General features: G+C 51.1%; 1 protein-coding gene across 2 annotated transcripts; it reads left to right on the top strand.

Moving 5' to 3' along the window:
- The first annotated feature begins 4,001 nt into the window (after window positions 1–4,001).
- Gatd1 (glutamine amidotransferase like class 1 domain containing 1) lies at window positions 4,002–8,743 on the top strand. Of its 2 annotated transcripts, XM_031388838.1 has the most exons (8): window positions 4,002–4,133; window positions 5,495–5,571; window positions 6,308–6,413; window positions 6,516–6,623; window positions 7,459–7,553; window positions 8,021–8,114; window positions 8,271–8,382; window positions 8,507–8,743. In XM_031388838.1, the coding sequence occupies exons 1-8, from the start codon at window positions 4,070–4,072 to the stop codon at window positions 8,511–8,513; spliced, it is 663 nt and encodes a 220-aa protein (XP_031244698.1). In that variant the 5' UTR covers window positions 4,002–4,069; the 3' UTR covers window positions 8,514–8,743. The 2 variants fall into 2 exon arrangements, with proteins under 2 accessions (XP_031244698.1, XP_031244699.1); XM_031388839.1 differs by lacking the exon at window positions 8,507–8,743 and having other exon boundaries at window positions 8,271–8,386.
- Window positions 8,744–11,426: the final 2,683 nt, after the last annotated feature.

Below are 11,426 nucleotides of genomic sequence, written 5' to 3'. Positions count from 1 at the left end.
AAAAAAAAAAAAAAAAAAAAAAGAATGGCAGGGTGGGGACATCTTTACCTGTGCCTAGACACTCACTTCCACCAACACCCCTGTGTTCTATCTGAGCTGTATCTAGGACCTTTAGCTGCCGGGGCTGAGAAGTGGATTTGAGCTCTCTTCAAGTTTCTCTTATTCTTTGGGCCAGAACAGAACCTTCTTTGCTTCTTCATGGTGACTGATTTTATTTGTTGGCCTTACAATTCCAAGAAGGAAAAAAGAACATGGTGCAGTTAAATCCTCAGAGGGCAGATGAGGAGGCTGTCTCCTGATTAGATAAGCTATTCAGTGAGAGAGGGGCACACACCTGTGATGTCTTCTCATGTGCCCCCACCAGCTCCATGGATCTAGGGGTATCAGAATGAAGCCCCTAGACTTGATACTCACAGGGACCCTTTGTGCCGACTTCCTGGCCACATCGCCCTTCTTACGGCCCCAGCGCCATCACCTGCCAACATATTAGACAGAATCTGGCTGGCCAGCAGCTTAGCACACTGACATTGCAGAGGACCCACCTTAGGTGGCAGAACCTTCACAACCCCATACCCTACAGACAGCAAGGCTGCCGGCTGCTCTCTGCTTGCTTAGTACAGCTTTGCATGACTTCCATTTAAGGCTCCAGACCTCACCCAGCCTACTTGGTCCAGGAGAACCCCACCTGAGCCCTAATGGGGAAAAGGGCTTCCTCTGGGTCTTGAAGGTCACTTGAGGGCTGCCTCTCATCTCTAGGCAGGTCCTCACCCTCCACCCTGAGAAGTGTTTACATGGCAAGGATTTTGATTCCCCAACCCCAACCCAAAAGAACCTCATGTCCCAGAACACTCAGTCCTCATATCCAAGGAGCACGTGATAGTTACCTGAACTAACAGAGGGGCACTCAGGACAACACCCACGTGAAGGGTGAGGGTGTTCTCAGGGAGGCCGCCCCTAGCAGACGCTGCAGCTGGTGCCCCAGGCTTTAAGAAGGTTGTGAGTTTGACAAAAAGAAGCTCCTAGATGTGCATAGCTGGCCTGGAAATGGCCTGCTCTGAAACAGGAACCACAGAGGCAGCAGGGGTGACAGGGGGAGGTGGCCTTGCAGCACTGGTCAGCCCAGAAGGGCAGGAGTCTCCTAGGACGCGCACATATCCTTACATTCCAGTAGAAGCAGGTTCCGGATACGGAAGAGAAGCGACTGCCTTGTTTTCTTTCCTTTTCTCGACAGGTTCTCTGTAATTCTAACTGTTCTGAAGCTCACTATCTAGATCAAACCGGCCGCACAGAGATCCACCTGCTTCTGCCTCTCAAGGGCTAGAGTTAAAGGCTTGCACCACTATGCCTTGCTTGAGTGCCTCTTTCTGGATGCCCAACATGCCATTGATATCAAAGAGTTCCAGATTTGCTAAACACAAGCTGACCCTACATATGTAGTCCTCAACGCTCCCCTACCCAAGAACCCACATGGGTACTTGCTGATAGATCTGATGCCCTAGTACATTATGTCTAGGGCTCAGGTGTAGAAGCCTCACAATCAGGGCCAGTGTCCACGAAGGAGACGGGGAGAAAGCTCCACAGGGCAGGATAGGGCACTAAGCCTCCCTCATGATGGGGTCATGGGTCTTGTCCAGGGACACCCCAGAAGCCTACAGTGCTCTCTTCCTCAAGTGGCAAAACCTGCCCATTAATCCCCACAGTGGCCCTGATCTTGTTCAGGTGTCCAGGCCCAGATGTCAGCCCTGAAGGATGTTACTGGGGTAAAGGGGCAGGGCCCAGTCACTGTAGCAGGAAGTTCCCCAGGGGCCAATGTACCAGTCCACCTACCTGAGCACCTAGGATCCAGGCTGTTGCTCATCCAGCAACAATTTGGCAGGTAACTCTACACTAGGGCCTGACCCAAGGCAACGTGCTAGGACCTCGAATCCCTCCCACTGATCACAGGAGACAAAGGGAAGGGGGCCTAGGGAAGTCAGGTTCCAGAGCATGGCTTCAGGCCAACCACTGCTTGTCTGTCACATCTGCCTATTTAGTCCTGAGTGCTGAACTCCATGTGGGTTCTGAGCATTCTCATAGGCTCGACTGGAAACCAGACATTCTGCTTACTCACAAGCATGCCACTGGGGACACAGGTCATAGAACTACTTAGATATGTGTGCATCACCCAGCTATGTGACTCACATGTCAGGGGAGGCACACACAGTAGCTAAAGCTGGGTGATGGTAGGTGGCACTCACAGTGAGATCTCTGTCAGAAGCCAGCCTGGTCTACAGAGTGAGTTACAGGACAGCCAGGGCTACACAGAGAAACCCTGTCTCAGAACAAAGAAACAACCAAACAAGAACAAAAGCAAAGAAAGGTAGCTTAAAAAGGCCAGCAAGCAGTGTTCTTTCACTGTCTTGATCTGTACTTCAGTTCCTGCTTCAGGACTGGAACCTGTTTCAGAAAAATCAGCTGCAGGGTAGTGGCAAGCGCCTTTAATCCCAGCACTTGGGAGACAGAGGCAGGCGGATTTCTGAGTTCGAGGTCAGCCTGGTCTACAAAGTTGAGTTCCAAGACAGCCAGGGCTATACAGAGAAACCCTGCCTCGAAAACAAACAAACAAACAAACAAAAAGAAATATCAAATACCAGGCTTATTATTATTATTATTATTATTATTATTATTATTATTATTATTATTATTAAAGATAGGGTTTCTGTGTAGCTCTGGCTGTCCTGAAACTCCCTTTGTAGACCAGGCTGGCCTTGAACTCAGAGATCCACCTGCCCTGTCTCTGAGTGCTGGGATTAAAGGTGTAGACTACCACACCCAGCAAATATTAGTCTTTTCTATCAAGTCAGTGGGCAAAAGACACAGCCACCAGCTGAGTTAGAATAAAATCAAATGCACTTCCTGTCCTGGTGTGCTGTTCGTTCATTTTTTCCTCCAGTACGGCATACTCTCCCTCAAGAGTAAAATTTGTCCTGTCCAGACACTTGGCTGGCATGGTAGTCTCTTTACAAACTTATACCTAATACCTGGGTGTTGAATTAAACAGAAATACTTTTCTCCTCAAGACTCAAGTCTACTGCTGGCTCTGCCATTTCTGGTGCCTTAGTGTTACTTTGGAGGCAGCACAAAGGTGGAACTGTGTGAGTATGTGGGACACTAGCCAGTCTGACTGACCCTTTCAGTGTCTGGGCTTCATGTCAACAGATGGGGATTTAATAAGGATGGGGCAGTCTACAGCTCCAGAAGGCTCTCCTTGTGGCTAGGTCAAGCTTGTAGTCTGTGAATCTTCAAACATCACCACTCAGACAACACAGAGCCCTGGGCTCCAGGTTCCTTTTCCTAGGCCCCAGCAGGAGTCCCACAATCATGCACTACAGCGTAAATCACTTTTAGATACAGGTTGGCCTTCCCAACCCAAACAATCTGGTCTTTTCCTCAAGAAACTCAACATCAAGCCCCAGAGGCGTCCACAGTTCAGGAAGTGACATTCCATCCTCTATAGGAACATACAAAACTCAAAGGATCCAGGCATCTTTAGGATCTTCCCAAACCCGCAGAGCAAGACCCGCCCACATGCGACCCAACTCCGTGCTCCTCACCCTGTCCGCCCGACCTGTCTTAGCTCACCGACACACTTAGCTGGGCTCAACTTGCGGGCAAAGACCCAAGGTGTAGTAAGTAGCCCTGCGACAGACTAGGACTCAGGAACGTCTGCCTACACCACTGCACTCAACTGACAAGTACCCTAAGGCCACAATCCTGTACCGGTAGCCACCATTCGAGCAACAATCACTCGGCGACCCGTAGCGTATCCCGCCTCCGCCTCCTCCCCCAGAAGCACTGTGCCCGCTCTGTCCCCGCTCCGTCCCCGCCCCTCGCACGCCCTTGTCCAGTCTCTAGGCCTTGCGCACGCGCAAGCTGCTCACATCTTCAAGCGTGTTCCGCGTTGTTCCCCAACCCGGTCTTGCAGCCAGCCGACGAGCCCCGCCCTTCGTGCCGCACGCACGCGCATTCCCCTGCAGGCGAGCCCCTCCCCACCCTGTCCCTCGCGCAAACAGCAGCCTGGGTCGTAGCCATGGCGTCCGAGCGGCTGCCAAGTAGGCCTGCCTGTCTCCTGGTGGCCAGCGGCGCTTCCGAAGGTTAGCTCAATGGCCTGCAGTCCTGACTCTGGGCCAACGTTTGTGCTTATGGAGTTGGGATTCTGGGACCCTGCACCTGTTTCTCTGGCGCAGGCCTACTATGTTGTCTGCGTCGGCAGACAGGGATGGCCAGCGGCTGCAGAGATGACCCTGCCCCTGGGTCAGCTGCAGGGACTTGGTACCCTGCCCATGGTTTCTGCATCTCTGTACCCCCAATCTTGGGTTTATCTTCGTGCACCTCCAGGAAACGATCCTGAAAGAGGCTGCTCGAAAGAGCTGCACAGAAGGGACCCTCACACAGAAGGGGTCTGTTGGCTTCATATGGGTTTCAACTGCCCGGTGTGTGTCTGGGGCGTTGAGTAGATGATTACTTCACGGGTCCTTAGGGAACCGACTGGCCCAAAATAGTCACTGTGGGGAGGTGGAGCCCTTCTGCAAGTGAGTGTGAGCCAGAAGGTACCTTGGGATCTTGTACTGATGAACTTCTGGGTTCCACAATGAAGCGTCCGAGGTGGAGATGAGAGAAGCCTGAGGGTGCTGCTTCTACCTGGAATAGAGGGTTAAGAGAATCGAGAGCTGCTCCTAGATAGGCCTTACTTGAGAGAGTTGGAAAGTAAGGGATTGAGGAACTAAAAATGGTCTTTACTCCCAGCACTCAGGAGGCAGAGGCAGATGGATCTCCAGAAGTTTGAGGCCATTCTGGAACTTATATAGCAAGTTCCGGGCAAGCAGGAGTACATAGGTCTTGACTCAAAATCTAAACCAAAACAAAATCTACAAGCCAATTGAGCAGTGGTGGCGCACGCCTTTGATCGCAGCACTTGGGAGGCAGAGGCAGGCGGATTTCTCCTGCTGCCCTTACCTCTGACATGTTCACTGTGGCTCTTCCCAGGTTATGGGGACCTTGGATCCTGGTGGATCTGTAAGAGCATGCACGACAAATGTTTACGTTTGGAAGTACCTGTAGTGGGAAAGAGTAGGATGCAGCCAAGGGTGTAGTGGGGTTGGTGGACAGTTAAGGTGAGCTGGGGGCCTGAAGGTAGAGTTGCTAGGTCAAGCAGAGAGCCTGTCCTGGGAGGCTTCAGAACCATTGGAGCACCTGCACGTCTTTCAGGGGCCAGTGGCCAGAGCTGGGTAAAATAATAGACTTGCTGTGGACCTCTGAGCAGCTCCTCTCTGTTACGTATTCCTGAACCTGAAGGGCTGCTGTCCTGCCCCCAGGGAGTAGACCCTGGGGTGGGTAAAATGGACTGCCCCTAAGGCTGGTTCTGGTACCAGAATGATCCCCACGAGCATTGGAACGGTTTCTGAAGAGTATGGATGGGCCAGGCAGCCCTATCATGCCCTTGCCTCTATTGCAGGTGTGTCAGCCCAGTCCTTCGTCCACTGTTTCACACTGGCGAGTGCTGCCTTCAACCTACAGGTGGCCACCCCAGGGGTGAGTAGTCACCATTCTCAGGGAACACTGAGCTGTTCTCCTCTCCTGGGTTGAGGCTAGGAGAGTGTGGAGAGCCCTCAGTAATTGATAGAGCCAGGAGGGAGCTACCTCCAGATAAGGGGATCTACGGCCAGTCTTGGAGGCATCTTTAAGTCACCATCCCCGTTCCCTGCACTCTGACTACCTGTGTTCAGGGAGGTTTTTTTGTTTGTTTGTTTGTTTGTTTGGTTGGTTATTTTTCATTGAGGTTTGTACTTTTGTAGGCCATCTTTGAGTGAAAGCTAAGGCTTGGCCCTAGTGTGAGGGTCCTGCACATTTTTATTTGCTCCTAATAGGAGAGGTTCTTGATTCTTACATTATGGCCCTGGGGACATAGGATATAAATGGGTCACAGCAAGTGTGTATTGTGTATTTGTGACTTTGACTGTTTTGAAGTCATGAGCTGGGTGGGACAGTTGTTGCTACTGTAGGAGACTGGAGACCATGGGGGATCAAGGTATGGAAAGACCTCAGGGTTGAGTAGCACTGGGCTCTACACACTAGGGGTTTGGCTGTCTGGGCCTTCTTTGTACGTGATCTCTCTCCATAGCCACTGGAGGCTTCCTGTCTGAGCCAGCCAGTAAAAGTGCTATTTAGGAGGGTGTTTGTACCCTGTTCTTTTTAAGTCTGTTAGCCTTTCTGATTTCTCTGCCATCCAAATGTGGGGGAGATCCCAGTGTTGACCCTGCTTCTGTAGGGAAAGGCCTTGGACTTTGTGGATGTGACTGAGAACAATGCACGTTGGGTACAAGACTTCCGCCTCAAGGCATATGCCAGTCCTGCTAAGCTTGAGTCAATAGACGGTAGGTTGGAAACATGGTCTGTGGTGACTTCTAGACAGTGGGTCCCCGTGGAGGGCACTGTGTCTTGGCCATGCCCTTATTTGACCTGTGTTTTTCCCCCAGGTGCCCGGTACCATGCCCTCCTGATTCCTAGCTGTCCTGGCGCCCTGGCTGACCTTGCCAGCAGTGGGTCCCTGGCTCGAATACTGCAGCACTTCCGCTCTGAGAGCAGTGGGTGACAAGAAACTGCAGAACAGGCTAGCAGGCAGACATTGGGTGGGAAGTAGGAGGGAGAAACCAAAACAGTGGGTGACAGGGAGCTAGACTGTAGGCTTGGAAGGGAGTTATGGAGTGGATATTGAGTACAGGGTTTAATGTTCAAGACTGGGCATGCCTGGTGATTTCAGCAGCCCATCAGATAGGAGTAGAGAGCTGCAGTGGCTCTGAGCTGCACACAGATAAGTTGGCTCTGTGATCATGTGCACAACAGAGGGATCCCACTAAATATAATGTGTGTACTGTCAGTCAATGTGCTATGGGCCTTTTTAGGCGGAGAGAGGGCTGGTGACCATGGCCTCTTAGCCTTTTCCATGGTAGACTGGTCAGGATGCTGTCTGGATTCCTGGTGGGAGTGGGCAACATCTGTTGTGATAAGTACATCTGTAGGCTGGGACAGGATGCTCATTAGAGACTAGCATGCAGACAGGCTCCATACAGTCCTTTGTTGGTGAGAGCCGGTCTTCTGGGCTGAGACAGGCAGCAATTGTTCCTAGCCACCTCGGCAATAGGAATGCATTGGCCATTAGCTTGCCTATGGAGAAAAAACCAGGGTAGCCCCATTGCAGAGCAAGATGTCCCCCTGGGAGAACAACCCCCTTCTCTCTGCAGTTTGAAGCAGTGGCTGGTACATAGACTGGGAGTTCTGCATGCTTGCACATGTCTCAAAGCTGAGGCAGTATGGCCTCTACGCTAGTCTTGAAGCATCCACCTTGGGTGAGGGGACACTTGGGAGGGGTCCCTACCCAGGACAGCATCCAGGGCCTTAGAGTATTTTGCTGCTTTTTAGAACCCATCTGTGCCATTGGCCATGGCGTTGCTGCCCTGTGCTGTGCTACCAATGAAGATAGGTCCTGGGTGTTCCAGGGCTACAGTCTGACGGGGGTGAGTGCCTCGTAGACAAGCCAGTGTCCTGTTTGTGTTGACTCCTTACCCCTGCCTGAACCAGGAGGAGATTCCTACAGGCGCCCTTTGCTGCTAGAACAGTTCTCTCCCTGCCTGGGTGATGTGTGCTAAGTGTAAGAGGGCAAGCACTGGGACGCTCTGGGGTGAGCCTCAGCCCCTTACCTGGACATTATGGAACCCACCAAGGGAATCCTTCCAGAGGATACCAGCCCATCTCATTTTGGTCACATATGTCTTGATGCTGGAGGAGCCAGGCACTCTAAGCCATAGTGGCTTAAGTCCCCAAAAGGTGACCGAGCTTTGCCATTACCCCTATCTCCCCATGTAGCAACTAAGGCTGTTGAACTGATTGGACCTGCCTGGTCCCTGGGGTTGGTCCTTCAGACAAGAGGGCACTGGACCGGGTAGAGCTACTAGCTGGTCTGACTCAGGCCTTTCCCTTGCAGCCTTCTGTGTACGAGCTCATCAGAGCACCTGGCTTTTCCCGCCTACCATTGATCGTTGAGGACTTTGTGAAGGACTCCGGTGCTGGCTTCAGTGGTGAGTCCAAGTTGGTGCTCCTTCACTTAGATGGGTAAGGGGACCTGCTGTGTCTTGGGTGCCTTATTGACCCCCTAGTGTTCACAGCTCCCCCGTGGGTGGGAGTGGGTCTGGGCCTAGTCGTTGTGTGCCTAAGGCTTGTGTCTTTTGCCTTAGCCAGTGAGCCTGACGCTGTGCATGTGGTGCTGGACCGCCATCTGATCACTGGCCAGAATGCTAATTCCACCGTTCCTGCTGTCCAGAACCTGCTCTTCCTCTGTGGTAGCCGGTGAGGTTCCTGGGCAAGGGTTTGGGTGGATTCCTGCTTTGTGACTGGCTCCCTCTGCTGGACAGTTTTGTCTGTGACACTCTGCCTGCTGGTGCTGAGCCCGGACCATGTTTTCATCCTATAGGAAGTAAGCTTGGATGCTGTCCTGGTGGCCTAGAGACAAGGACTGAACTCACTGTGGCTTCTTCTGCTGATCCTTACTCGATGGGACACTCAAGCCTCCATCGGGACCTTGTGGAATGCTGGAGGCCCCCAGGAGTGAACTAACTAGTACCCTCAGAGCTCCCAGGGACTAAACCACCAACCAAAGAGTACACATGGTGGGACTCATGGCTCCAGCAGCATATGTATAGCAGAGGATGGCCAAATCGGTCATCAGTGGGAGGAGAGGCCCTTGACCCTGTGAAGATTCTATGCCCCAGTGTAGGGGAATGCCAGGGCCAGTGAGCAAGGAGAGAGTGGGGTGGCGAGCAGGGGGAGGGGGGAGGGAACAGGGGTTTGTCTTGTTCTTGGTTTTTCTGTTTGTTTTGTGGAGTTCTAATGTAGACTCAGCACGCTTTCCTCCACCCCAGCACACAGTGTCTTGGCTGGCCAGGCAGTCCCTGAGAACTCCAAATTGACCATTCCAAGAAGAATTGTCCACAGGATGTAGTCAGCTGTGGGTTTTTTTGTTTTGTTTTGTTTTTTTGAGACAGGGTTTCTCTGTATAGCCCTGGCTGTCCTGGAACTCACTCTGTTGACTAGGCTGGCCTCAAACTCAGAAACCCGTCTGCCTCTCTCTGCCTCCCAAGCGCTGGGATTAAAGACATGCGCCACCACTGCTGGGTTGCTGTGGGGTCTTAGAATGGAGTGCTCCTCTCCTGTGCCCTTTCGGCTATTTCTATGCCTTCAGCTGCTTATAGGTCTGCTATGAACAGACCACAGGCTGGAGCTTGCTCTGAACTCTCATCTTCCCTTTTTTTTTTTTAAACTTTTTATTTTTATATTTCCTACGCAATGGTGTTTTGCTTGAACATATGTCTTTATGAAGGTGTGGGATACCCTGAAACTAGAGTTCCAGACATTTGTAAGCTGCCATGTAGGTGCTGGGAATTGAACCCAGGTCCTCTGGAAGAGCAGTCTGTGCTCTTAACCATTGAGCCATCTCTCCAGCGTCCTCCCTCTCCCCCTACCCCTTTTTTGAAACAGGGTTTCTCTGTGTATCTCTGGCTGTCCTAAAACTCACTCTGTAGACCAGGCTGGCCTGGAACTCAGAGATCTACCTGCCTCTGCCTCCCAAGTGCTGGGATTAAAGGCATGTGCCATCACCTGGCTATGAACTCATCTTTTTAAAAGTGAACAGTGTATGTTATCCTATCCCTAAAGAGGCAGAATTCTTGCTGAAGAAGTCTGTCCTCGTTTAACTATTGCCGGCCTGTGATTTTGAAGGTAATAGAGGTGTCAGCTCAACCTGGTATAGTCCTGGGCCCTTTAAGTAGACACAGTGATGTCACCCTGTTCACATGGCATGAAAAAAATATTAGTGTCACACCTTGAGATCCTTAAACTGCTGTTATCCCTCAGTCTGTCCAATGGCCTCTGGCTTACAGAAGCCTCAGCCCAGTCATTTCATCTACTCCTAGAAGGAATGGCCACAGATGGGCTTAAGTCATATAGAGCAGGGTAGCCATGAGTCCTGTCTCCCAGAGCCTGGACAGGCTTTTGCCAAGGAACTGATATGGCCATGTGGCTATCTCCCTCCTGGACATGGTTGTGTCCTGTCAATCCTGGGATACCTGGCCTGGCCTGCAGCCTCTGGTGAGCAGCCTTCTTGCCTGGAATAGACCTAAGTAACTTGAACCTCTCAACTTCCATCTCTACCTCACTGTTGGACATCCCAAGCTCTAGAGTTACACTAGTGCCAAAGACCTGGAGGAATACCTTTTGGTGGTTAACAGTCTTTAATGAGAAAAGTCCAGAACAAAGTGGAAGGAAGGAAGAGGAGAGCACACCTGTTCCTGGATTCCTCCCTGGCCTTGCACTGCTCCCATCTGCCATGAACACCATGGAATGATGGGTATTTCTGGACAAAACCTTAGAAATCTGAGGTTGTGCCCTAGACTTGGCTTATTCAGAGAGGCCGGATGGTCTGCAAACAACAAATATATTCCACATACTTCCTGAAGCTTTAAGTCCAAGGTCATAGTGTTGCAGATGTGTCTGATAGGGACCACCTGGCTCAGACCTCTTTGGAAGAGGTAAGTGCTCTCCGGAACCTCTTCAGAGTTTACTGAATCTTTCACGAAGCCCAAGTCCCACTTAACATCTTTACTTGGAGCCAAGGTTTTAGCCTTACTAAGGGGACAGCTTCAGACACCTGAGAGGTTGATACCATGCTGATGGGGTCTGAGAGTTTCCAATTGGCTGGCTCTATAGGAACTTCATATCTTGTTTGTTGAGACAGTTTCTATGTAGCCCTAGCTGTCTTGAACTCTCTTTTGTAGGCCAGGTTGCCCTCAAACTTGAAGACCCACACACTTCTGCCTCTGGACTGCTGGGATTAAAGGCATGGGCCACCAATGCCCACCTAAGTTTCCTAGTGTAAACTGCAGCTTCACATGGCTGTAGCAGGTGAGGTGGACTCTGATAGTACCAGGCCTTTGCTCCAAGTCCTAGAAGAAGGAGGGGACAGCAGGCTGGAGAAACGAAAATGAAAACCCTAGAAAAGTGGCAGCTGAGCTCAGTATGTTTGCAAGCACATTTAGAACAGCTCAAGAGAAATGAAACTTTACACAGATGTTGATGGCAGAATTACAATAAAGGATGAAAAGGGAGGAGGTGGGGCTGGAAAAGTGGCTCAGCAGTTAAGAGCACTGACTGCTCTTCCAGAGGTCCTGAGTTCAATTTCCAGCAGCCACATGGTGGCTCACAACCATCTGTAATGGTGTCTGATGCCCTCCCTCTTCTGGTATGTAGGTGTACATGCAGATAGAGCAATCATATCCATAATATAAATAAATAAAATCTTTAAAAAAAAAAAGATGAAAAGGGGCTGGCCAATTGGC

Source organism: Mastomys coucha, unplaced genomic scaffold (assembly GCF_008632895.1).
Source record: "Mastomys coucha isolate ucsf_1 unplaced genomic scaffold, UCSF_Mcou_1 pScaffold21, whole genome shotgun sequence".
Classification (NCBI taxonomy): Eukaryota; Metazoa; Chordata; class Mammalia; order Rodentia; family Muridae; genus Mastomys; species Mastomys coucha.
Note: the sequence above shows the minus strand (reverse complement) of the source record. Positions and strands in the feature narration are given on the sequence as shown.

Bases quoted from the DNA above. Each gene is read 5' to 3' on its own strand.
- Gatd1 (XM_031388838.1), top strand. From the start codon at position 4,070: ATGGCGTCCGAGCGGCTGCCAAGTAGGCCTGCCTGTCTCCTGGTGGCC. The intron at 6,624-7,458 runs GTGGGTGACAAG...GCTGCTTTTTAG, and splicing joins GCACTTCCGCTCTGAGAGCA to AACCCATCTGTGCCATTGGC. The intron at 7,554-8,020 runs GTGAGTGCCTCG...TTTCCCTTGCAG, and splicing joins AGGGCTACAGTCTGACGGGG to CCTTCTGTGTACGAGCTCAT.